The 27708-nt window shown below is 42.4% G+C and overlaps 3 protein-coding genes, 1 long non-coding RNA gene and 1 other non-coding gene across 5 annotated transcripts; 1 reads left to right on the top strand and 4 right to left on the bottom strand.

Moving 5' to 3' along the window:
* Positions 1-4: 4 nt before the first annotated feature.
* Positions 5-4423, bottom strand: LOC118312201 (lysophosphatidic acid receptor 6). Its single transcript, XM_035636611.2, has 2 exons — positions 2733-4423; positions 5-1597 (listed from the first exon to the last, which is right to left on the bottom strand). The coding sequence occupies exon 2, from the start codon at positions 1589-1591 to the stop codon at positions 677-679; it is 915 nt and encodes a 304-aa protein (XP_035492504.2). The 5' UTR covers positions 1592-1597; positions 2733-4423; the 3' UTR covers positions 5-676.
* A 149-nt stretch (positions 4424-4572) lies between these two features.
* On the bottom strand, positions 4573-6134 carry mblac1 (metallo-beta-lactamase domain containing 1). Its single transcript, XM_035636623.2, has 2 exons — positions 5459-6134; positions 4573-5168 (listed from the first exon to the last, which is right to left on the bottom strand). Exons 1-2 carry the CDS (start codon positions 5957-5959, stop codon positions 4929-4931), a joined length of 741 nt encoding a protein of 246 aa, XP_035492516.1. The 5' UTR covers positions 5960-6134; the 3' UTR covers positions 4573-4928.
* A 1134-nt stretch (positions 6135-7268) lies between these two features.
* On the bottom strand, positions 7269-14102 carry serpine1 (serpin peptidase inhibitor, clade E (nexin, plasminogen activator inhibitor type 1), member 1). The gene is made up of 9 exons (XM_035629660.2): positions 13957-14102; positions 11899-12137; positions 11051-11275; positions 10717-10911; positions 10423-10621; positions 9691-9791; positions 8577-8663; positions 7893-7976; positions 7269-7790 (listed from the first exon to the last, which is right to left on the bottom strand). The coding sequence occupies exons 2-9, from the start codon at positions 12134-12136 to the stop codon at positions 7744-7746; spliced, it is 1176 nt and encodes a 391-aa protein (XP_035485553.2). The 5' UTR covers position 12137; positions 13957-14102; the 3' UTR covers positions 7269-7743.
* An 8603-nt stretch (positions 14103-22705) lies between these two features.
* LOC118304456 lies at positions 22706-25149 on the bottom strand. The gene is made up of 2 exons (XR_004791693.2): positions 23509-25149; positions 22706-23074 (listed from the first exon to the last, which is right to left on the bottom strand). It is a non-coding gene; the product is annotated as an uncharacterized LOC118304456 (long non-coding RNA).
* A 2020-nt stretch (positions 25150-27169) lies between these two features.
* Positions 27170-27243, top strand: trnat-agu. Its single transcript has one exon. It is a non-coding gene; the product is annotated as a tRNA-Thr (tRNA).
* Positions 27244-27708: the final 465 nt, after the last annotated feature.

The raw sequence follows: 27708 nt of genomic DNA, 5'->3' as shown, positions 1-27708 counted from the left end.
CGAAAATCAGCTAAAGGTTATTTGGTTGTTTAAAAACCACCACAATTTATTTTCTGTGCAGTATTAGTTTGTTGAATGCAGACTGACTTTTCTTTCGGATGTTGCAGTGATGTGAATTTACAGCAGCTTGACATGCTAATATATGACCAAAATTTGGTACCAAATGTTTTTTATTGTAACATGATCACAATGAAAAATAACAGTGTCTACACATTTAACAATATTTTTCAGTCAACTATCATCACAGTGCCAAGTTATACAAATAATATAGGTAGGTAAATTAAAGATTTACTAATAACATCATAACCCCAATTCCACCCAGAGCAAAAAGCAGTTCTCCTGTAAGAGTGGCATTTATGCAGTGGCATAAACCACTTGCCAATTCTGTATGACACCATAATATCATGAAAACATTCAGATATTTGATGAGTGATATGGATAAGGTTATTGCACAGTGACATATACATGATCCCAAAATAGTTTTCATATTAAGTCATCATAGCTCCTCCATCCGTAAATAAAATACACCCTGATTTTTTGCATTTATGAAGTAAGAAACAAGTCTGATTTTAATGTTGTTGTTGATAACTAGCTTTGAAGTTTTTTAATGGTGGTATCGATTGGTTCTTCAGCAGCCCTATCTATTGTCGGACCTCCTGCTCTGGCCGTTCACCTCCTAACTCTGGCTATTCAAAGGGAACATCCTCTGGACAGCACTTACGTCTACATTCCTCCTGAATGTATCTGTGGTGAAATAATATGCAATGGGATCTAGTACTGTATTGAGACATGCTACCATCAGGCTGTAGCGGTATGCACTCTGTATGGAGCATGGTATATTCTCTTTATACATAGAGAGGATAACCAGGATGACATGGTAAGGGAGGAAGCTAAGCAGGAAAATCATGAGGCTGGCAGTGATCATCCTGTAAATTTTTCTGCTGTCCACTAGCTTGGTCTGGGACACAGTGCTTTGGTGGACAGCACGGACCAGACCCCAGGAGCAGATCAGCATGATAACCAATGGGATCCCAAACCCCACAAACAGTGTGGGTAAAACCACCGCATGTTGTATGGCGTAGACTGGCAGGTCATCAAAACAGTTCTTATTGGAAACCTGTGTGCGCTTGGACAGGTAGATGGGCAGGCTGGCTCCAAAGGTGAGAATCCATATTCCGAGACAAATCAGGGGCGCTTTCTCTCTACCTTCCTGAACACGCGATGACATGGGGAAGCTGACAGCCATGCAACGGTCAAAGCAAATGCAAGTAAGGAGGAAGATGCTCCCATACATGTTGGCCTTCAGGACCAGACCGAGGCCGTCACACAGCCACTGAGGAAGACCAGCGAAACCCAGATGGTGGTAGATCCTCATGGGTAATGTGAGGATGAGCAGTGTGTCCGCTATGGCCAGGTTGGTCATGTAGACACTGGTTTGTGACCTGGATTTGGTGTGACTGAAAAAAAAGGCGAGCGCTGTGAGATTAAAGACGAGTCCCAGAGTGGAAATGATGGAGTAGATGCACACAGGAATGATGTTAATGTGGCCTGTACTGTCGTTGTGGCATGCAGTGGAGGTGTTGATGGACATAATGACCTGCGATACAGAAGAGAGAGAGTAGTGAGAAGAAGTCTAATAAATCACACAGTAAATATTAGTTGTGTTTGTTTTCGTCATAAACCTGAAGGGGAGCTGCAAAGCCACTTTAATGCATTGTCATATTGTTTTCATATTGCCATTGCATGCATTATTATAATAAAAATATTAGCAACTTTTATAGGCCCACTTTTGTCCTGAATTGCTCTAATATACTTTGACCAAAGGGCCTATTTGCCAATAAGTGGGTGTTTTCTCAGATTCTTTAGGAAAACCCATCAAAATGAGCACATTTCAAAGTAGCTTTCACATCATCATTACTGAAGTACCATGCTACTTCAGTAATGATGATGTGAAAGCTACTTAAGAGTTTTACTGGCACTGTCACCATTAATAGTGATATTTATATATACATATTTCCTATCTAAATACAATATTTATACATCTCAGTTCCTCCAAACTGCTGTGCTAAATAACACAATACATTTGTTTCCTGCATTCCTCCCGACCAGCGCATTACAGTTCATTAAGGTTTCACCTAGGCCATTCATCACAGTTGTCTGTCTGAACTATTTATATATTATTACTTTATTATTACTAAAATGATAGGCCTAAGTCTGTTGATTTATATTATCGATTTAAATCTAGCCAAATAGATTCAATCAGAATTCCAAATTGATAGTTAGTATATTGTAAATGAGACTGAATCAGCTGATATCCTTTCCCTTCCTTTGAAGGGTGGTGCCCCAGGGTTAACTTTGATATGAATTAGTTATCATTTAATATGAATATATTTAATGTTAATTTTTTATCAATTTGATAGCCATAACTGATTAAATATATTGCTCAGACAAATTGTACTATTACCAATGCCAATGCACAACAAAAAATGTACATACAACTACATTCAATGTTTTTTAAGAGGAACACGGTCTCCTCTGGCAGACCTGCCATTTCTGGCAGAAAGGAGAACTCGTATATTCTCATTTATTCTGGCGGCTAAAAATAAAAAAAGAGAATGATCTTGTTTCATTAGCCGTCAACACTTTACATTTGCATTTAATTGTATCTAACTTTTCTCTCAGACTATACATTAGTAGGTTTTACAGGAAATAAGCAGACAGTGTGACTTTACCTGTTTGATTTTCAAAATAGATGAAAATGTCTGAAGATCCAGAGGAAGAGAGAGATTGTGGCTGTCACCCCAGCATACTGACACACACTTTTGCTCTCGGCACAGGAAGTTGACCAATCTCACCCTCTGTCTGCTATTTGTCGTCGCCTTCCTGCAGTCCTGCTGCTATGAAAGTCTTCATTTGTCTCTTTGGATATAACCTTACCAGTTTAATTTTGAGACCAGATCCAGTCCGCAGGGATCTAGGAGATTTAATTGCAGCCACGGGTTTCGGATAAAATCAAATAATATAATTTGGAAATCAGCAGAGAAAATAAAATTATCATTAACATTAAATACAATTTTACAAATTTTCATATTATTAGGGACATTTTACACTGCTCTTAACAAAGGTTTGATTATGGTAATTAATGTGAACAGAGAGTGATCAGAAAGGTAGAAAATAGATAGAGGTAGACTACTGCCTTATAAAATAACTCAAAATCAGCAAACGGCTTTAAGCCAGTCAGTCAGTGTCACAGCTTTTGCACGCTGGTGTCTTTTTTCCTCTGTTCAAATATGTGTAAAGGTGAGCAAAGCTCTGACCTTCACAACAAGTGAAACCCATTACAAAGAACTGGCATCCATTTCCATAAGTATTTTGAGCATTGGTTAATTCATCAATGTAGTTTGCTGTATGTTTTACTTGTATCTCTTGGTTATTTTATATACAGTTTTTAGGCCATTTGTTATTAGTTGCTGTTTTGTTTCATTAATTGGTACTCTTTTTTGAAGCTGCTATCTTGGCCCGGACTCCCTTGCAAAAAAGATTTTGAATCTGGGAATATTCCTGGAAAAATACAGGTTAAACAAAAAAATAAAATAAGAAAATTTGAGTCTGGCCTCGATCTGGGGCATGAAATGTTTTAATGATGACAACATTTGTCATAAATCTGCAGAGGGCCTCTGTTTCGGCAAGTATTTTCGCCTTTGTGCAGTTGCCTACAATAATTTTGAATAAATTAAGGATGAAGCTAAGAAAAGAACAGCTCCAACAATTTCGAGAAATTTTAGTCACTTTGGAATTAACACCTCTTTGATACATATACCTCCCCCAAGAAGGTTATGGTTTTTGCCCTTGTTTGTTTGGTTGGTTGGTCAGCAGGATTATGCAAAAGTCACAGAACAGATTTCCACAAAATCCGGTGGAAGGATGGGACATGGACCAAGAAAGAATCCATTTAATTTGGGGCAGTCCTTAACAAAGTGGCAGATCCAGGAATTTTTTTCCTGATGCTTTTTTAAAAATGATTGTATTTGCCTTCATGCAAGTTATTTTGTGTCTCTGCACTCCTCATGACCCTTCCTCTCCTCCTTCACTTGTGTCTCCTGTGAGAGGGAGACGAGGAGGGATGAGACACCAATATTAATATAAATCACAGACATTGATTTGAGACGGTCACATCGATGTAGACCTGAACAAATTCACAGTCGTTAATGTCGAGTGGAAGATTGAAAACATAGAAAATGGTCAAAGTAGTGTCTTACACTACAGTTGGATATAACATTTCAATTTCTGGACGGATAAACTGGAGAGAAGAAAATCCCTCACCTAAATGTGTAATGACTACAGATCATCATAGTACATGAAGGCTAATGTTACTTTAACATTTAGCACTGTTGGTGACTCTGTTAAACTAATGTCTTCTACTTTGATGTGTCTGCTGTTCAGTATATGGACGTTCAGTCAGTATAGAGGAACGTGTCCATGGTGATCTGATCACAAAGATCAAATGGTGTGTGTGTGTGTGTGTGAGATAAAATAACGGGATATGGAGTGAATTAACGCTTAACACACATCTTTACAATTAAATGAGATTTTATCATTTGAAACATAGACTGTATGACATGGCAGCTCCCCAAACGTGACACCAAATCATCTGGATCGCCCCCTGGTGGCTGGCCGCAGTATAGGTCATAAACCCCACCTTCTCTATGTTACTGGATGAGACAGGGACCAAAAAGGAAACAAATCACGTCAAATAATCTTGTATCAAAGATGGTTCCTGGTTTTCACACCAGTCTACCAGTGGTGAAGGCATTACATCAGTTCCACCTTGTCGCCGTTCCAGTGAAGAGATCTCTCGCCTTACTTTTCGACATGGTTTGTATATGGTCCTTACATCCGCTTACATAACCCTGGACTGGGCCAGTTCATCAGTTCCTGAGGACTCGAAACGGGAGGCCGTGTCCCGGGATGATGACATCAGCAGTGCGTAGTGCCTCCTGGCGGCTGACCTCCTGTACTGCAGTGTTCATACTCAGATGCTGCCAGCTGCCCTCGTCGGAGCAGCACTCAAACAAGTCCCCCGCAACAAGCACAGTGCCAGCGGAGGTTCCTCTCACCTGCACGCTGACATCCTGCCCCGTGTGGCCTGGACTGGGAACTACAGATATCTGTAGGGGAGGAGAGGAGAGGAAAGAGAGACATTGTTAGAGTCTCGGGGAACAACGGCAGAACAGCACAGGGGCCTGGTGGGTTTTCTCCTCTCTTTTCCTCCATGTAGTGTTAATCGTGTCAGCTATTGTAAGACTGAGTGTCTCTTCAGAGAGCTGGACATCCACGTCACCCCAGTCATATGTCATGCACATCCGGCCCAAATGTTTATTGCTGTACAGTTCGCATACAGTGGCGATGCACGTGTCCTGAATGTGCCGCCTTGCACCCGCGCCTCGGTGACACTCACGTGCTCGTCGACGACGTACGCGTGGCCGCCCGCCAGCCCGTTGGGGCGGTACGTGTCCCCTCGGCTGACGTCGTGCCCCACGATCGTCACCGCTGTGGGGAATAGTCCCAGGTTCCCAATGTGGTCCGAGTGTCCGTGGGTCCCCACGACCAGCTCGACGTCTGCCGGCTCCAGACCCCTCTCCCTCAGCGACGCGAGGAGAAAGTCCCGGTCCCACGCGCCCCCGGTGTCCACCAGGACGGTCCTGGGTCCCGTTATGAGCGTGACGGTCCCGTCGGCTCTGAACGTGCCGTCGGTCTGGGGGAGGCAGTATCCCACTTTGAGGACGGACACGGAGTACGTCTCGCCGGGGAAGTCCACCTGGGACCGTGACAGTTCGACTGTCTGGACCTGGCCAGTGGGCCGCTCGCCGTCGGTCCGCGACATGCCCGTCCCGTCCGTGGCGGAAGCTCTTCTTCGCCGCGGGCTTTTAAGGGGCCGCTTGCATCCTTTACGTTGCATTACCGCCCCGTTCTGGAGTTATGTCATTCCTATAACGCTGCTTTTTACCGCACGTTTTGTTGTTTATACACATTTTTTACTGAATCAGCACTTCACATGTAATGCTGCTCTATGTTTTTAATTTATAACGATAAAAATCGTAATAATAATAATCGTATTTATATAGCACCTTTCAGAAGTAGTTTCACAAAGTGCTTTCACAGAAACATACAAATCACAGGCAATTAAAGTCAGCATTCCAACAATAATACGGTTTTCAGGTCACATATCTGTATCATTTTTTTTCCAAAGATATATAAAGACAATATAAAAAGACGGCATCACATAAAAGCAAGTCTATAGAAATCTCCATTTGGAGATTGGTTGGTTATATATATCTCACACTAACCAGAAGGTCGGTGGTTCAACCCCCCCTGCCACTGTGTTGTCAGCGTGTGAGGGGTGTGTGTGTGTGTGTGTGTGTGTGAAAGCGTGCCAAGAAGAAGCAGGAGAAGAGAGTGATCCTCAGCGTCACCCCAATGTTGACTATGGCGGATGAACGGCTGGAAGCCAAAAGCGCAAATATCGTCTTAGAAAATGCGCCTCGTCACGTTCCGCCTCTGACGAGCATGCGCACACCGAAGCACATGTCTCGCCTCCCAGGTGACACCTACCTGACGTCACCCGATTGTAACAGTCCTTTAAAATATATATATATTTGTAAAAAAAATACATATATATGTAACGGTCCTTTAAAAAAAATAATAAAGAGTTAAGTTTGAAGCGGACTCTGCTGCAAACATGTCAGATGAAACTTAGGAGCACATGTTGTTCTGTTTTTTGGTTTTTTTTTTATGCACTGTGTCCAAGTTAATTTGGTCATGTATAAAAGATTGGATAGCACTCGAGATTAGTAACATTCTGTCCTTTAATATTTTAAAAAAAATATTTTTTCTAGTTCTGACATGATTGATTTATTTCTTGTTATAGGGAAATGTCATATTCATTGTTGCAAATGGAGAAATTATAAGCCCTCATTTATTTGTTTTATCAATGTCTGTCCCTAAAAATGCAGCCACTTCCATTGTGTTGTTGCATGTGTGTTGTGCATGGACAGATTTTTTTCAACACATTTTCTGGGAATATTACTTAGGTGGGTTAGGGATAAATATATATATACACACACACACACAAATGGTATGGTATGCATCGCCCATCAAATGCTTTTCATTATGTGTGCGCATGGCTTCATTTACAGCGCGTCACGTTGTTTTAAATTTCGAGAGGTCAGTCGATCTCCAGAACGCCACAGAGACCACAGACACTGCAATTTTGTAAAAACATATAATTTTAATAAATAGAACTACTGCAAAAATGCAAATGCAAGGTAACGAAAGCGAGGCAAAAAGAGACAACAACATTTACATTGTAAAAATACATAAAAATACATCTTTTTTTGTAACAATGTAGCTATCAGTCTGTGTCTGTGTGAAGTGCATCAGTGTGTGTTGTGTCAAACAACAGTAAGCTACCTCATATAATTCACTTCCCTTCATATGTCAACCACAAACATTCAGAGAAATAAATAAACAGCAAACATATAAAGTCTTCTCAAAGAACGTCTCAGTCAGTCCAGTTTCAAATGTCTGTCGTGTAAAATCGCGTTGTCCCAGTGTTCTTGTGTTTAGCTCGTAAGAAATAAACCTTTCAGTGAATCAGTCTACAGAGTTTTAAGCAGTCGTATGAATCCTGGTGGTCCGGTGGGTGGTCATCATGTAGCACGATGGAGGCAAGTCTTCAGACTGTTATTGTTGCTGAGGCTGGTTGAAGTGGCCCATGAACAGAACAGCACCTGAACACAGGAAGGGAAACGGTGAAACGGTGGACACACATCAGCTGACTTGTGCTGTAGAATAAGATTTCAAGTTAAAACACGAGGGAGTGAGAAAATTACCTGTGTGCTTATGCTGGATGAGGAAGAGGAAGGGTCGGTCCAGCGTGATCTCCTCCACAGCCATTCGGGAAAACATGACAGCAGCTAAGACAGGGAGCAAAAGGGAAAACCATATTAGCTGTGGGCTCCCTCCATTGTTTCTGCCTGCAACCCAGGACCTGTCCCTGTGGATGTCCTGCCTAATATCTGTGTGTTGTCATTTCATTAAACATTAGGATATTTAGGAATACAATTGTACCACCTGCCTTCAGACCCTTGTCATTTCATGTTGGTGAATACTATTTGTGCCGGTTCATTTTCATTCATTCCTCCTTCAAGAGAATTTAAATCCTCGACTGACCTCCCTTATGGAGTCAGACATGCTTAGCAATATTGCAGTGTTGTATTTTGACGGGTCAACTTTCATTGACATGATTACAATAATGTATTCTAGGAAGATAAATGCATTTTATGAGTACTATATATAGGAATCCTAATGTGTTGGTAATGTACAATCTTCAAGGAACTCAAGAACTCCTCACTTAATCCCATGAGTCAAAAGGAGTGTGTGTGTGTGTGTGTGTGTGTGTGTGTGTGTGTGTGTGTGTGTGTGTGTGTGTGTGTGTGTGTGTGTGTGTGTGTGTGTGTGTGTGTGTGTGTGTGTGTGTGTGTGTGTGTGTGTGTGTGTGTGTGTGTGTGGCCTACCTGTTGCCGCTGCGGCCTTGGTTCCTCGCTCATTCACCTCGATCTTCACACTCTGGAGGACCTTCGACACACACAGCCTTTCATCTGCTGCAGGACAGAGACAAACACATTACACACTTTAACATGCATCTTCTCACACTGTGGGTGATTCATCCCAGCCTCTGCACGCATACGTTGAGCTTTTACTCCCCGGGAGGCGTTACACTCTTAGAAGACATGTTAAAAAATGACACTGTGTGTGGATTTCTACCTAACAGTGTAAAGAATGGGTAAAGAATGGGTAAAAAGCTTAACACAGTTGATGTGTTTGACAGTGGATCTGAATTCTGCCCAGCAACAGCATCATCCTTTTTGTTCACGGTCCTCCATATTCGCGCCCCAGTTAAAAGGGGACGAAGTATGGGAAAAGTTGCCACAGTCGACAGAGGGGAAAGATGGAGACTGCTTCGTTGCTGCTGTCGGACTGCACTCACAGCCACAACAAACAAAGTGCAGTGATTGCGCGGCGTTGATGAGCTGCAGTTGGGGCCGCACCTCGGATCTGGACAGACACTTGAGGCAGCACGACATTGTTTTTGGAGCAGTGGAGCTACACAGTTGGTTTGTTGTGCTGCAGTCCGAGTGAGACTCCAGTGGAGCTCTTTGTCACGCAGTTAGAACATCTGCCATATTTTGCCCCTATTGCTGCTTTGATGAACTTGTTTCCCTTGATTTGTTGTTGTAGATTAATTGAATTTTACTTGTGGTTGGTTGGTTGGCCGGCCCCCACTCCTGAAAAAATGGAACCACTGTACTGATATATCACTAATTACTTGGATAAATATAATTTACCTGACAATCCGTGTGGTAGTTTCAGTGTAGTGTTATGGGGATATTTAATCACATTTGACTTTGAAATTAATTTGATTATCAATATCACAATGAATTGAATTTGATGTAAATTTTGTAACCCGTTGCTTACAAAAAGGATTAAAAAAAAGAAGAAGGAATCTGAACGAAATGCATTTTGCATCTATGAATTACAATCTCATTAATATGAGATTATAACTCAGTATTTGCACACAAAGAATGGACTTTCTAACTTAATAATATAAATATAAACTAGCTAACTTACTGGTGATGCGTGTGAAGTCAGCACTAGCCAGGTTGAACATGTCTCCTAGACCCATTTCCAGCAGAGCGGTCTTCAAGTTCACCTCAGAGTCCAGAGTAAACCTGCAGAAAAACAAAAGTTCTCAGTGTTAATCTCAGTTGCTGAAGGCTTTTAGCCATGGAAAAATCATTTGACCTATTAACATCTGCATTAACATGCGTCTTGGGTGATCAGATGATAATGGTGCTCAACCACATGACAGTACAGGTGTCCACATTACACCCAAGAGGTAATCCGATTGGCCCAATACTCAATACCAGAGGAGACACGTGGTCACAATCATTTTTCACTGTGTGAACGTAAATGCGTCCCGGGCCACGTTGACGGACTGCCTACTCAATTGACGTCCTCTGACCTCCTGCAATTCAATGAACCAACGGTATTTTGACACTTTTCATTGTCACAATATTAATGCCACATATTGATTTTCTTTTCCTTTTTTTTACTATTGCAAAAAGTCAAATCTTGACTCATTGACAGCAGACCCTGTTATAGCTCGACGTGCTACAACAACTTGGCATTTGTTCTGTGCAAACAGAACTGCTGTAGCTATGCGTGTGAGCGGGACTTGAGATCCCATCACTCAAGGTGCATGTTAAAGCAGCTATGACCAAGACCTTAGTCAATGAGAGGGTATTTTAGAAATGATTTAATGTCAGCCAGCCACAAACCGTCTGACTCTGTTTCTCTCACCTCGGCATGGCCAGCTGCCTCTTGACTTTCCTCAGTTCCGCCCTCCACTGCTGAATCCTCTGGCTGTTCACATCGGCACTGAGTACGCTGAGTGGAACTTCAGGCTCAAAGGGGGACACGAGCAGCATGCTCAGTGAGTCACCCTCATATGGCACCTCAATGACATCGTAGTCCACTCCGTCAGGAGTTACAAACTCGCCTGTTGATTAAAGGGAGAGGGAGTATATTTCTCGTCAGCACACGGATCAACGAGGTGTCAAACTGAGATCAATGTGTGCACTGCCTTCAGGCTACCGTAGTTGAAGTAGTTTGTGAGTCTCATCATGTGCACGGGCACAGTGCTGCCATTGGCACAGTGGAACATCCTCTCCTGTGTGAATTTGGGGTCAAAGGGAACTTTCCAGAGGCCTTGGAAGTGGAGAGCATTGAGGAGGACCAGGCGGGTCTCATCACTGAGAGATCCCGATGCCAAGAACTCAGGGATGGCACCTGTAGGAGAGAAGATGAAAAAATGAAGTCACAAGAGAAAGACCTCAAAGAGAAAACAAACAAAAACAGTGACTGGTTGCAGAAGAGTTCTTTGGAGAGTTCTGCCGCTGACATGCACGTAGCTGGTCGGCGTGGGTACCTGCAGTGTGGTCTGAGACCCACGAGTTGATGATGGCGACGGCCTCGTCCGTTTTGGTAAAGTCCACCTGGTTAGGGTGGGTCTGGAAGGCCTTGGCCAGGGCCCGTCGGTATCCCTTCTCCAGGCTCATCTTCCTCTCCACCATCACTCCGCTGGCTAACTCCACCCCCTCCTCACTGGACAGATCCCGCTGCAGGAGACGCTGCCGCCGGGACGTCCCTCGCTCTGCAGGACAGAGGAGACCAGTGTTCGTTTCATGCTCACACCAATGATACGTCAGTGTACCTCACAGATCTATTCGTCCATCTGCTCAGCTCCATCCATCACACATCTGCAACCTTCAGGAGGCTGGACGTCTTTGGTATTAAGTGACTTTCTGACTTATCTTTACTATTTTATTAAATTCTTTGTATGCTATACTGCTTTTTTTATGTTATTTTTAATAATTGATGTGCTCTTTTGTGTGAGTATGTATAAGGTTTGGTCTGTTCTGTGTCTAAAGCATTTGTGCTTGTTTTTGATCAGTAACAAAGGGTATTAATTATTATTTTAAGTTTTAAGTATAGCCTCACAAATATATATCATATATACATATACATATACATATGTTGCTTTCTCATGAAATGCAAGAATTCTTAAATCTGTGGTGGAATTAATTTTACTCCAATTCTAGTTCTTCATTTTGTCACATAGACTAGTAGAGTGAGAATAGTGGGCCTGTAGAGGGCGCTGTTACAGTGTATTCTATGTATACAGCTGCTTAAGATTGTATAATGTATATTTTATAGTTGATGTTGCATTAGTTCCATTCCCACACACAGTCATCAATGAATATATGTGTCATTCACCTTGCAGAGAAAAGCCCATAGCAGCAGTCAGGGCCTTGCGGGTGTTTCCGGCCGCACCGAGCTGAGCCATGGACAGGATCGAGGCCACACCATACGGGGAGAGGGCCACATTTTTGTCCACGGAGCCCTGGCTCAGCTGGAAGAAGACCTTCATGCCAAAGTCATTCTGCTTATTCTGCAGAGAGCCCAGTCCCACTCTGCTCAGGGTCAGCAACAGGAAAATGTAAGCACAAAGCATCCTGCGAGAGAAAGAACAGAACGGATGTATGTTTTGTTTTGGCTGGTTTAAATTCAGCTTCGGCTTACAGGTACACAGGAATTTGACACCTAAAAGGGAAAGTACACATCTGTATCTCAAACAACTGACATTGCACTGAATGCACACAGTCACTGGACCAGTAACACTCACTCTGACTCACACAAATATGTCAAATGCATCAATCATGTGAGTGTAGACACAGGCAGGGCAGACACTCAGGACAAAATGTTGGCCGAGTCATTCATCAGTGATGAACAAACTCTCCATTTCAAACAGAAGAGACTCCAGATCTCACACTTTTTATTGTTCCTCCTTTTTATTGCAGGAAAGGGGTGAGTGTGTGAGGTTGTGCACAACAACTGAGAAATACAGTATTTAGCAGGCCTCAGATGTTTCCTATAAAACAGTTGTGAAACTAGACAAGGATGATGTTAGGTTCCAGAAGATGGAGCACGGGTCATGTTTTGGTGATGCGGGAATTGATTTCACAGAAGTGACTTTGGTTTTTGAAAACAGATGGGGAAAAAACATTTTCGTGGCATTCTTGTAATTAATTGTATTAGTCAAATACACGTAATCACAAGCCAATGTTACTTTCTATGCCAACCATTCTTTTCTTTCACAAAAAGAAATGAGATAAAAAAAAAACTAGGGGGGAATTAAATCAATAAAATGAGGCAATATGCAAACAGTGGGGGTCATGCATATATGGCTTTGTTTTATAAAGGTAAAGGTATATCAGTGCGTGCGTGCATGTGTGCGTGCGCGTGCAGTGTGTTAAGGAGAATCTGGATGTTACATTGGTTTTCCACTGCAGACATCAATAGTATCCATTAAACAGGAGGGACAGCAGAAGGATCATCGAACTGGAAAAACCCTACGACACTATGCTTGCATAACTGCACACTCTGACCTTTGACCTAACAGACATCCACTGTCAGCTAGTTTGATTTTTTGGGGTTTGAAGAGAAGTCGCCTGATAGTTCTTGCAGGACATTAGAGACCTAGCATTCACTAATTTCTAAAACTTTCCCTTATCGAACTTATACTCCCTATAGCTCACAGATGATTTCTTGGTTTACATTTGAGATATTATGACATTAATACCCCACCCAAACATTCAAAATTGTGTTTTTGTCTCTCCTCGTCGTGTAGACAAACAGGAGCCACCTCCGTCACATTCCATGCCAGTTCCTCCCATCACACTGCAGCTATATCACCACTATTGCCAGAATGAACCCTTTCAAGAAGCTAACACCTGCTCCCTGTGGAGCCACAAAGCTTTAACGCTATATTTCATTTTCAGAAACACCAGAGTCCCATTCCAGAAAAATTCCGTTAGAAAATGACTGATAAAATGTAGTTGGGGTGGGGGTGTTCTTGGCTACCTTATATTCTAGTCAGCAGATCACATTCTTTGTACGATGAATCTGATCAGGCAAGTAGTTAGAACGATAGTATCTCAAAATTGACTTGAGTTGGTGAACATTAATATTACTGCCCACCACCGTTGGCACTTAATCTACTGTAAAAGGAATAACATTAAAAAAAATGGTTACAATAAACACCTCTATTAGAAATAATGCCATGACTACAGGCACAAATATTGCTACCTGTTTCACACTGCACACTGTAATGCTGTCATTCAATATTCTAAATCTGAAATACTGCTAATGGTTTACATAATTTCCATATATTTAGACGATCATGTCTTAACACTTATAAAGTAAGTGTTTTGACCTCGTTGCTCGGTGACAATAATTTCTGAGGCTCCAAGAGTGTAGTGCAGTGGTTCTTACCTTGTGGTTGGAGTGTGTCAGGTGTAGTTCAGCGCGTCTATGTTTGTTCAGCGTTAGTCTCCCTCTCTTCTTCTGCTGCTGCTGCTGCTGCTGCTGCTGCTCGTGTCTGAAAGAGTGAATGAAGTTATTGTCTCTTTATAGTGGGGAGCTGCAGGGTTGTAAACCCCACCCCCTCCTACGCACTCACAGTATTACAGACAGTGATGTCATCTGACACTGTCTGGACAAACTTCCTTTCTCTTATACACACACACTCCCTATCTCTCTCTCTCTTTCCCTCGTCCTGCTCTCCTTTCTCTCTCTCTCTCTCTCTCTCTCTCTCTCTCAGTCTGTCCATTCAGCCCAAAGCATGACAGAGCATGTGGAAAGTCACTTAAGTGTTTTTTCCTGTCTCGTTCAAACACCCGTCACTCTGGCATTTGCAGAACGGTGTCCCCAGGGTATTGTTTTTCGCGGATTCCTCGGGGTCGGTGAATGTCATCGGCTGGCTGACGGCCAAGTCCTGCACCGTCACACTCCCTGTTTCCCCCCCCGAAAGGAAGCATCCAGAATGTTGTGGGGCAAACGGGTCCAATGCTTTTCTACATGTGTCATTTTTTGACTCGAATGAAAGTTTTTTGGGTGATCTAGACATCAACTCAAGCCAAACCTGGGATCACTGGTCACATTGCATGAGATCAGGATGCTCGCCCAAGGCTCATTGCAGAGAAAGATGATAAGTAAGAACTTGAGAAGAGTTACCGCTAAACAAATGACCATGAAACAATAGAAATATAATATAATAATAATAATAACTTAAAGTCCATTTAGTAACTCCGGCGAAGCTTTCAATCGTATCAAATGAAGTTGAACTGTTAAAGCAACACAGATGGAACTCAAACAACAAAAAGCCGACTAAGCAAACGGCATCTGCTGATGAAGACCACGGGGAGATCCTTTGAGTGGACCTTGACGTACATGACATTGTTTTCTCAAAAGTCACTCTCAGCCAATTTAGGTTTTAGTTGTTGTGCCACATTGAAGGACTCAGTGAGTACGTTTGACTTTACTGTACCTACTGTAATACAGTATTATTATTAATCACCATGGCTGAGGGATATTAAACCAGTTGTTAACAGTTGCGGAGGACAGTGGGAATTTCCAAAAGGATGATTCTTTCTGAACTGAGAACTACTCGTGCTCTCTGCCGGCGACAAGCGCAAAAGATCATTTTTTTACGACCAAGCCCGCAGTTCATGTTACATATCAGAGCTTTGACATTCGGCCCCTGCTGACTCCAATTTGGGCAGTGACACATCGCAACACCAAATTTGGCCAACATTCCTTATCCCACGACTCACCAAACATCTGGTAGACGGGGCAGAGAATGGGACTTTACACACTTTTTCCAAATCCATCTGGATTGAGGACTCGGGTGGACCCGCAGGAATCCCCAATTTGAACCACTTTGTTAGAAATGAAGAAGTGAAACCGGCAAGAGTTTACTGGATGCAACTGCCTCAGCTGAGTGTTTTATGTCCAACTGTTCGTTTCCCCTAAATGAAGAAAGGAAAAAATGATACATCCAAATACTAAGCAGTGAGGATTTGACGGCACAAGCGAGGACACATTTGTGTTTTTGCCCACACGTCTCCGACCACCTCTGAATGTGGTCTGAGAGATCGGATCAGGAATGTTTTCTCACTGAACCTCGGGGTGCGTTCAGACCTAAACTTAGAGCCGGTCACTCACGAGCACAGTTTTGACTATCTCAGGCCTATATAGGAGTGTGTTCAATTCAGTTTGACTTGTTATGGATGAATAATTATCACTCCACCACCTCCACTCTGGACATGTTTGACATGTGCAGGGACAGTGGACCAGTTCCATCGCCGGGGTGAGGGATGAAAGTGATGTGATTTGACCTTTCGGCTGTTTAAGAAAAAGGACAAAAGCAGACTACAGACTGAGACTGCATGTTTTAGGAGCAGACCGCCCTGATGTCATTGTCTCCTGCCTTTTTTTTTTCGTTCTAGAGGCCTTTTGTCGGCTGCAGTCGTGTCTCTGAGGAACATTTACAGGCCCATTCACGCTCTAACGTACTTTGTACTTTCTTCAACTCCAATGGTTTAACGTGTGTTTTACTGGCTATCAACGAGTGTTGTTTCACTTTAATCACCCTGTTAAATCGCAAAATACTGCTACTTTACTACAGAGCTGAAGATGCTGCAGTTGTCACTAATTACTTAGAAACGTGAAGTGACGCATTCCACCACAAGTGACAGAAAATAGCTGTGGCTGAGGGGTCGGTGAGCTCATGAGAACTCTTGTTTGGTCCTGCTACCCGACTGTCCGTCAAGACAATTGTCTCCTAAAATATACAGATGTATTTTACCCCCACAATCCCTGAGGACTTGGTAGGTTCCATATAAGGCCGTGAATGGAAATTTGACTTTCACCACCCACTCATTTCTCTGTGTGGGCTTCAGAAACATGAGTCCCAACTGTTGCCAAGACAAAACAACACACAACATCCCACAAACAGACAGACACACAGACCTGACCACAGGGTAAAGCGGCGGTTGTGGCCTGACTTATGTAAGAAGTAACCGCCCGGCATCAGGGCCCGAACGGCGGACCTCTTCACTGACTGCACTAACGTCTCTATTGAGAGAAAAAACACGCGCATCAAAATTACGTTCAAAGCAACTTCAAAAGGTGGGATGAAAATGAAGTGCCTGCTGAGTTCAACCATCACTGTCCGTCTAATCCAGAAAGGAGTTACACAGCAGCATGAGTGACGGAGCGATGGAGGGATCGAGTGAGTGACCCCGCTGGTCGAATGAATGTTTGCCGTTTGCTCTTTGAAAATGATTTTCTGTGATGTCATCACAGAAAATCAGTCAATATCAGTAATAATCAGTCAAATCAGTCAATACCACTGTCTAATGAAGAATTCTCTACATAGACTTTCTAGGTTGTTACACATAACTAAATTAATACTCAATATGAAATGTATCTATATGCTAACATTACTGAGGACAACTTCTCGGGGTAGTCTTGCATCTTGGCCAGGTGCCTGTGAAGGTGAAAGTCATTAGTACCGGTCCTGATGACAATTTACGCGCCATCTCCTTTCTAAGTCCACAATCCACGTGGACAACATGACAGCTGCCAAGGGAAGCAAACATCCCCTCGATTATCCAGACACTGGCTCCGACGTCAAAAGTTTATTTATACGCTCTTATTCTGGAAATTCTTTGCCTAATTTTAAGAGCGACGGGTGGAAGTGGACATGCGCCGTCCCTCCTTGTATACAGTCGATGGTCTGCTGTTGTTAAAAGCTCTCACAAAGTCGTTGACCTGTTTACTGTGACAGCACCAGCAGTGACTTTATGGCAACATTAACATGCTGCCGCTTCATTCACTGACCTCGGGCCGTGTGGGTTCTGTTTTGGATTTTTCTTTTTAAAATGCATTCTAAGTTCTAAATATGAAATCTTTCCATCATTTTAGAAAGTAGGTTTTGTTAGTAATCATTTCCCCGTTCACTTCACTTCCTGATTTATGTCTTTCAAATTTCTTTGATTTGATTCAAGGTGCCCTGAGATAATGTATGTTGTGATTTACTAAACAAATACAACTTACTCGGATTAGATTGGTGAATACTTTATTTTATTTTTTAAGGTTAGCACACCTTTGTTTTTGAGAAAAGGGTTTTAAATTTCATATGAATTTTGTTGCTTTCGGTTTTTCATTATGGTTGGTAAACTGGAGTTTTATTATTTATTGAAATCACCATGAATAAAGCTGTCGGAAAATCTCTCCTCACTCCAGGCTGTTGAGGTTTACTCAGCAGAATGAATAATGCTACACTGCGCTGGACTCAGTCTGGGTCATGGACAGTCACTCAGTCAAGTCAGTCCCTTATCACGAATGAGTCCGTCACTTTGTTCAATTCTTCTAGTGTGACATAACGCAGTTACCAGTCAGTGCCACAACAACAGACATCCAGCAGAGTACGATTATAAAAAAAACCCACTAGTTAGTTTATATTGTAATGTGCTCTGCTTTGCATTTTCACCAATGTCTAGATGGTTTGCAATTGGACATTAACAAAAAGGAGCTTGTAAGTTTTACACTTTACACAATATGCTTCAACTCCAAGAGCAAATCCTCTCATAACACCAATCGTTTTGGCATAAATTGGTTCAGCTCCTAAATGTCAGCACTGTAAATGCTTAGTGCGAGTTCAGAGGAGTCCGTTCTACCACCAGGCAGCACTGGTTTCTTCAACCTTGACATCGCCTAACCTCAACCAGGTCCTTTTAGTCGACTAGGTGGTAAACAAGAAAACTTTTGAGGAGAGAAAGTTGAGAGACAGTAAAATGATAACAGTTTGTCAGATTCCCCTTGTTTATACAACTTGCAACCTGGATCACAGCAGGGCCACATTCATTGAAAATAAAAAAAATTAAAAATCTAAAATGGAGTATCTGAAGCCGCTTTGCCTATTTGATTGATTTTTATGTGCGCGCATGATTCTTGCCCTTTAAGGGTAATATCTTCATGGTTGTAAGTTGCTTTGGACAAAAGCGTTAGCTGAATGAAATTAATGCCATGTAACATTATTCTGTAGATGGTAGCATTTGAGCGTGATGTCAGCGAAAAGTGGATGCCGTGTGGAAAATTGTTAATTCCGATCTGACTCATTTTCCCAATAAATAAGATAACCTCTGCTGGGGGAGTCGGTAAATGTGACTGTCTCCGTCCATTGATTCACTTCCTGTTTTTGATCTCAAGAGGCCTCTGCTGTTGTCCGATGTGTCATGACATCACACGTTCCTGTTTGGTGTTCTCCACGGTGTCCCCCCCCCCTTTCGTCTCCTCACGCCTCTGGTCTTCTCACACTCTTGACCTCCTTTCAACGATTTGGCCACCCTTTTCTTCTTACTCATTTATTCAGTGTAAGTATAAGCATTCCACGGCTGCTTCTTGGATACACTCACCGGCGGGCCCATTTGGTCCTTTTTAAACTACGGTGATCCATTGATCATAATATGCATTAGCCAATCCCCCACCATCCCGCTGCCCTAAGAGGAGGCCTTGGAAGCTACTCTGGGTCAGGTCCTGTAACCAACTTCTGGGTGCAGACTCTGACCTTTCCAGCTTGGAACGTATGCGCTCTGTAGGTCCCACTGAGGATTAAACTTGCAAAGACAATGTGATTGTTGACACATTCATTTCTCACTGGGAAATTCGCAGAGTTTCCATGACATTATCCATACCATATACAGTACCATAATATCCTTTTATGTAGACCTACACTGGGACACTGCTGGATTGTGAGCAGCCAGTCATCGGGGGGGGGGGCACTGGGCTGTTGGCTGCTCAGATGACCAGTTAGTCTCACTCGACTGGAGGGTTGTCACGTGTCCAAAACGTTTGAACAAAGTATTAGCGTTTCTTGATTAAACTGACCAGAAATACGTGTGAATCTCTAGCAGCCTTAGCCCAGCTTTGAAGATGGAGTGCACAAAGGTCAGCTCCCAAAGTACATGTGACAAAACCGGCGCGAGTGTGCGGCTCATGGCAAGATGCAGACTGAAGTGAGACAGTAGGGCTGTGACTGATGACAGTTTCTGTCCTGTTTGCCAACTTGGGACACAGTCTATTTATGTTTTCACATATGTGACGAGTGCACCGACCAGCGTGATTATACATTGACCATTAAGGGAGAGCGTATTGCTTCCACAACAGAGAAAAGAAAAAACGATTGGTATCACAGCAGAAGTAGAACTTTCTCAAACCCTGTAAATGAGACAGATCCTACTCCTCAATTTAGGTCTATCCATTCTGCGTCCGCACTCAGTTTCAAACATTACGTTTCATGCAATAATAATACGTTTTCACGTTATAACACGAACGTTTCATGCAACAACATGAAAAACATCTTCAGGTTTTAACGTGATACTGATCAGTTTTTCTTTTTCTGACGTGGCAGCAATACGCTCCTGTAAATCATAATCTACCAACTAATCATTTGTTTTCTTTAAACAAAGAATTTATAACCCTATCAATGACATTTGGATTTAAATGATGCCATTGAAATTGCCATTGTCACCATGTTCAGAATATTCATAGTTAGAGTGGATTTGATTTGATCTATTGTTGAGCATTTATACTGCTGGACTGTTTTTGGAGTAACTGCTTAAGATCGTACACTTATAACTAATAGAATGGCCACTTTGTGAACATTTGAAAAGTGACTTTGTTACATAATCTTGCCATGCCTTTGTGAGTGTAGTGAGTTAAAGGGGATAAGGAATGGAAAACTCTTTGGCCTGTGGTTACCTGCATGTGGTTAGAGTGAGTAAGTGGGTGAGGTTATGGTGAACCAGTCCACATGTACAGACAGCATTCATGAATGCACTTGCATTTCTCAAAGGCCTTGACTTACAGTGTTACATAACCTGAGCAGTTTCTCTGACCCTTCATCGAACAAGACAAAACACAAACACAGTGTCTGGAATGCAGCACACAGATACGGACCTGCTCGCAAACAATGACACAAGTTTAAATCCAGACAAGCCCTTTGGTCCTTTCACAGATAACGCACACTGGCATCTTGGCACTGGTCAGGACTTTGCCGAGATCTAGCTGGATCCACCCAGTGTTTCCTTGGACGTTCCTGGTGTTTTCACAAAACAGCAACACAGGTGATATGTATAAAGGCACTGACAACTGGAATTACCTTGAAAGAAATGTTATGCACATATTTCAGATATGTGCATTAATGTGTTTAATGGAAATATTGCCCGAATTGTCCATGCAATTTTGTACACGCATCCACGTCCCCCTCAGGATGATCTGTACTTACTTTGACGACCCTTTGATTTCATCTTGCACAACCATGATAATGATACAGTAGTAAAGTCGAGGTGAAACATGCATGGACTAGTTTTTCAGCATCTTTTTCAGATAGTATGTTTCTAATGTTTTTAAGAAAGAAGGCTGTCCTAGAGACTTGTTTTATGTGCTAGTCAAAGGACTGTCCTGGTCAAAAAAAACCTCCAAGGTTCTTCACAGTAGAGTTGGAGGCCAAGGTTATGCCATCCAAGGTAACTATATGCTCAGATAATATTTGTGTTTAGGTGACGTGTTTAGGGCTGAGTTCAATGACCTGTTTTGTCTGAATTTAGAAGTAAAAAATCATTAAAAGTCATCCAGGCCTTTGTGTATTTAAGACATTCCTGAAGTTGGTCTACTTGATAAGTTTCATCTGGCTTTATAGATAAATACAGCTGGGTATCATCTGCATAACAATGGAAATGTATGTGGTGCTGTCTTATAATATTGCCTAAAGGAACATATATAAAGTGAAAAGTATCGGTTTAGAAGTCATTGAGAAAATGAACCTACTTCTCACCTGATTTATAACGTCAGTCAACATTTTCCTGAGGAGTTTATGGTCTCAATAGCTAGTTTCAAGTCTTTTTCAATGGAGCATGATGTTCATTGTTTTCAATTTTCCAATTCCATTTAGAGTAAAGTAGACCATAAAGCACCATATACATTGGGGTGTGGGATTGGCAGCTGATTCGTCCAATCGGTGCATGGTTGCAGGAGTAGGTCCTTCGTTTGTCGACTGGAAATGGTGTATGACGGTTTTAGGAGATTAAGACTAAGGAATAAGACGTAAACACAGTTGTTTGATTTACAAGTAGAGGTGTAGTGCTCACTGACACTTTTTTGCTGCGCATGGATGTCCACAAAGTGTTCCACACAGATCTTTGTGGATGGACTGTAAAAGCATGAATTGAAAGTGTGAATTGCATACTGTTTCAAAAATAACTGTGAACAACATTTAAGTTTACAGTATTTTTCCCTCTGCGCGCGCGTTTAGTATCTTTTTCCACATCATTTGCACTTTGGCGGTCTGACTTACCGCCACTCCACCCATCCTTCTTCTTACCTGCAGAGTGGTGACTCACTGTCGCACCACCCAGGGGAGCCTGAGTCAGTGTTTGTGAGTGTGTACAGTGAGCACCCTCATATCCCAGATCCTTGATAACAATTAGTTGATTCCGGTCAACGCCTTGCAAGAGACATAAACCTGTGTCTTAACAAGAAAAAACTAAATAGATTTAATATGGCAGTGTGAAGTCTGGTGCCCTTTGACCCAGTGAGTTGAAACCATATGCAGACATCAACATTAGAGGCCAGTAACACAGAGGGAGAATATGGTAAGTCAGATCATTTTGACCATTTAAAGGGTTTACTCTAAATGTATGCTTTACATGCTCATGTGAGCAAATAGTTCAGAGAGTAAATACTGCTCTGACAGTAGTAGAGAGGGAAGAAAATGAAAATAATCTCTCATACTCATGTTGGCGTCCTGGGGGACGCGAGGGACGGAGCATGCACCGACGAACCGATGAAGCAGCACGCGGTCGTTTCTGCTAAACAAATTGTTTGGGAAGTACGGTTCATCTATGAATTTTATGAAAGGACATTTTTGTTTGCCTCGAGGGTATTATTGAGTAACGGATTCAACACAACTTGCAACAGAGCATCCCAACCCTATTACTCACCTAATACTCATAAAAACCTGGTCTCAAACTGCACTTTTTACAGAAAATCCATCACTTGAAAAAGTGCATGCAATGATGTTCAGTAGAGCTTGGTGTTGGAGGTATATCCTGCATTTCATCGCGAGACACCGAGATTAGTGGGGGGGGGGGGGGGACAAAGTAGATAAAGAGTGTTGACTTGTTTGGAATTTTATTGGAGGATCATATGCATAGATACACAACATATGCATAGATTTAGGTATGGATGGTAAGGAAATGCTCCTACCAGAATCAAAGCACTGGTGAATTGTTCCAGACAGTATTTTTACAGATCTCGATCTTTGTCTTGCAGCTAGCTGCTGCACTGGTGCAGCCTGACCGGTGGTGAATGAAGGACAGTTCGAAGTGCTTAGTAGCCTATCTTACTTTAAATATTTTAAATAAACATGTATGCATGGGTTCTCCCCAGGTACTGCTTGGTTAACTGGAGACTCTGGTGACCTGTCCAGAGTGAACCCCGCCTCTCCCACAACGTCAGCTGGGATTGGCTCCAGTCCACCGCGACCCTTGAAGGATAAAGTGGTAAAAGTAATAATGGAATCAAAATGTTATAGGTTTTGTTGGCTATAACTAATTTCAATCAACATATATTATTTATTTTTTTGGTCTCAATATGTGATCATTGCTCAGACATTGTCAATTTATCATGCATCTTAATCAGAAAGAAATCCCCCCCCCCCCCCCCCCCCCCATAGACATCTGTTACTATCATCATTTCACAAAGAGACAAAGTGTCTGAACTGATCACCTTTCACTTAGTAACACACAGGATTAAACTGACATGACCCCTTCCTTTTGTCATGAGCCTAGTTCTTTTTTTGAATGGGTCAGTGTAACACGCACGTGGTCATACGGGGTAAATTAGTCAGACATTTGTATGAGCTGATTGAAAACTAAAATTAAGTGGAAGTTATTGGGGGCAGATTCAAGAAAGTCTTACCCATCTTTATATGTGAGGCCACTTCTTGCCAAACCTTCATACAGAAAAACCTTACACACAACTCTCTGCAGTGATTCACTGCTCACACAGTACTGTGACAAACATGCCCCTTTAACCTCAGTCAACTTTCCTCTGCTGTGTTTTCCACCATCCCCTGTAAACTGCCGATGGTTCTGTGATTTAGGGTTGCCAACAAGTCAAGGCTTGACCCTGAGCACATTCTTCCGCGCACGCTTGCACACTTCTGGTAAAGTGAAAGCGTTTTAAACAATAACAGAGAGAGAGAGAGAGACAAAACAGGGGGTTATTTCTAATAAGTGGTGCACAGATCCTGTTTAACCTTCGAGCTGGTTCTAGGGCATGTGTTAACCCAGCCCAGCCCAGGCCGCCCTTACTCAAATGTGCAAGGCTGTCATGGAAAAACTGTGTGGACTGAATCTCAGAAAGCTATTTTTAGGGGCTTTTTAAGGCATCGGTCATATTTCCCAGGCTGCACTTTTCTTGAGGAGCACCCCTTCTGTGACAAGACCATCGGCCACTTCCTCTCCCCAGTTCCAAGCAAAAGATGTTGGAAAAACATCTCTCAACAGAGGAGGAGGCCCGAGACACCATCTTACATCCTTTCATCTCTTCATCTCTTCATCCTTTCATCTCTTCATCTCTTCATCCTTCCATCTCTCCATCTCATCATCTCTTCCCAGGAGACTTAGAAATAACTTCGTTGTGGTGACAAGAAGTAAAGTAGTCGCTCAAACAGTCTAACTATGACTGTTTTCGGGGGGGGGCACAAAGGCTAAAAAAAACCGTCATAATTCACTGGATTGTGCTCAGTGGCATGTTCACATTCCAGTAGACTCGATCAAAAATATTTGGGTAACACGTGGTGCTGCTTTTATGCCTGCGCAGACTCTGAGAGTATAAATAGAAAGTGAACATACTGTTCATTCCAAACGGTGAGCGTTCCATTAATGGAGACTGTGTGTGGTTAGAGCGCAGGAAGCTGATGTGGCCTGGTGTTTGGGATGATTAGTAAGAGGAAGTAACTCATGGAGAATGAAAGTTACTCACAGGCGAAAATGTGTGTGTGTCTGTGTTTGTGTGTGTGTGTGTGTGTGTTTGTGTGTGTGTGTGTGCATTTGGACTTCTGGGATTCTACTCATAGCCTGCTGGATTAACTGAGTATATTTACTTTTATGATATTGCCATTGTCTACTTAACTGTGCTCTATCTGTTGTTTCTGGTTCTCAGTGTTCTTGTAGACCATCTCTAAGCTAAGTTCTGTTGTGATCAGTATCTTTGAGCTCAATTGACCTATCTTCTAGTTCAAAAGCCTGTTTTACTACACTCTCTTTTACTAACTCATTCTAAACTGTTGTACTGTAATCAGTATCAGTTACCCTGAGTCCCTGATTCAGACATCTTATAGTTATCTAGATAGTCTTGTTTTTTATTCAGTTGTCTTCGCTGACTCTCAGCTTCTGTGCTCTTCTGTGACTGGGCATATTTAGTCTCTAAAAACTGGTATTTCCCTGCTTAACAGTGCTCTGCCTGTCTTTAGATTGAACTATCTGCCCTTGTGGAGTTAAATCTAAGTAAGGTTTATTGTGGCTTAAAAACATTTTAGAGGTGAGGCCTAGTGGGAGCGAGTATCTTTTGATTTTTTCCTCTTCTCCTCTTCCAAGTATCATGTGTTTATTTTCCATTCCTGTACACTATTCTCGTCGACACTTTACGCCCACTACAGCACAGAAATCTTCTCAATCTCATCTACCCCTCCCGGCCTACACAGACCCAGCACCTTGTCACAGGGGGCCTGTGGAACTGCCAGTCTGCTACCCACAAGGCCGAGTTCATTTCTGGTCACGCATCCTCGCTGTCCCTTGACTTTCTTGCTCTCACCTCGACCTGGATATCTCCCGACCACACCTCCATCCCTGCGGCCCTCTCCTCCGCCTACTCCTTCACCCACACACCTCGACCTGCTGGCAGAGGGGGAGGCACTGGTCTGCCACTCTCTCTTGAATGGAAATCCTCTCCTTACCCCCTTCCCGCACTTTACTCCTACATCATTTGAATTCCATGCTGTTTCTGTAACTCAACCCGTGAAATTAAACATCTATGTGATCTACCGCCCTCCAGGCCCTCTTGAGGAATCTACTGGAGGAATTGGACGTTCTCCTGTCTAACATCCCAGAAGACGGCCCCCCACTGGTACTTCTTGGTGACTTCAACATCCCGACTGAGAATTTAACATCTCAGGTGTTAATCTTTCTGTCCTCCTTTGCACTTTCAAATGTTCTAAAATTTGCATATTTTGACATCTCCTGACTTAATGTAGTCACCCAGAAGTTTAACAAGTTCAATCTGTGACACAAGACCATCGGCCACTTCCTCTCCCCAGTTCCAAGCAAAAGATGTTGGAAAAACATCTCTCAACAGAGGAGGAGGCCCGAGACACCATCTTTCTCCCATTTACAATGCTGCATGTCTTACATGCTTCCATCTCTTCGTCCTTTCATCTCTTCATCTCTTCATCCTTTCATCTCTTCATCCTTCCATCTCTCTATCTCGTCATCTCTTCCCAGGAGACTTAGAAACAACTTTGTTGTGGTGACAAGAAGTAAAGTAGTCGCTCAAACAGTCTAACTATGACTTTATTTAACATCTCAGGTGTTAATCTTTCTTTCCTCCTTTGCACTTTCAAATGTTCTAAAATTAGTATATTTTGACATCTCCTGACTTAATGTAGTCACCCAGAAGTATAACAAGTTCATTCTGTGTGTGTGAGTAACAGTCAGTGACGGTCTCAAATCAGACACAGATGTGCATTTGTTCTCGGTAACCAGCAGGGAGACCATTTGTTTGTTTCTCGTCTTGTTTATGTCTACTGCCAGGCATTACCACGGGTTGTTTGAGGATGGGCTTGTTGCAGTTACGCAACTCCGTGTTGTATAATTCATTTCAAGAAATATGCCAGGAACAGGCATTGCTTACTGAAACACAGCACACTTAAGTTTTTACAGTCTTCAGAGCCTTCATTATTAATATTATTAATATTATTATTATTATTATGTAGATGCACAGTGCCATTGTTCAATATGTATTTCTTGTTCTGACATCGCAGTAATTAAATGGCTCCAAAATAGTTGGAGAATAGACTGTCATAATGAGAAATACGCTTAACTGACTGAAACACCATGTTTGCATCATGTTGAACATGGTTTATATATTCATGCATTAGGACTATCCTGGGACCAAGGCGAATTCTGCTCAGTTCATTTCATTTGCTCGGCCAGACTCCATCAGTAATAAGGGAACTGCAGTTTTTGGCACTGGCTTCATTTTCAGCCAGGGAAGCTGTCACTTGAATAAACCAGGTACTGCAAATTGAAGATGGACGTCACATCACCACCACCAGCAAGAGCTATTTCAAATCGGACTCTTCTTTCAATCGTGGTATCTCATCAAGTTCAGTTTGGTCCATGTCCCATCTGCAGATAATGAGTGGGTGGGGTTTGTGACCTGCTCTGTAGCCAGCTACCGTTAAAATGCTACGGCTCTCCTCTCCGGGAGCCTTTTCCAAACCCATCAATCACAAACACTCGCATGATCAACCGTGACCAGATATGAAATCCATATTTCCGCCCAATGACGAATACTTGGCGCCGTGGCTTAGTTGGTTAAAGCGCCTGTCTAGTAAACAGGAGATCCTGGGTTCGAATCCCAGCGGTGCCTTTTGGTTACAGCGGTTGAATCTCACGGCGGCGGACTACCGGTTGGAATTGTGCTACTTTTACACCGACACTTTACAATTGAATTGATGAAATATGGAAGATTACAATCTTTTAAAATCTGCTCTTTTTATTAATACTCACTGCTTCGGTTTCATTGGGAGGAAAATCTAAAATGTCCAGAAAAGATGGCATTTCCGGTATGTATATTTTTTACAGGTAAATATATATTTTTAAAAAAGTGTCAGGTCAATGACCCAAAACATAGCTTAAGATGACCACCACTTATCGTAGAAAAATCTCTTAAACGACGACGACATTAACAGACCAAACATACAAACAAACAAGCTAACGGCTAGCTTACGTTAGCCTACCTAAAAATGGTTTACGTCTAGTCTATACTGAAAATAATTAACCGTACACAAATAAATGTCAAATAAATGTCAATCCCAATGTGTTAATGTAACAG

Source organism: Scophthalmus maximus, chromosome 1 (genome assembly GCF_022379125.1).
Source record: "Scophthalmus maximus strain ysfricsl-2021 chromosome 1, ASM2237912v1, whole genome shotgun sequence".
NCBI classification, from domain to species: domain Eukaryota; kingdom Metazoa; phylum Chordata; class Actinopteri; order Pleuronectiformes; family Scophthalmidae; genus Scophthalmus; species Scophthalmus maximus.
This window is presented reverse-complemented; position numbering and strand designations above follow the sequence as displayed.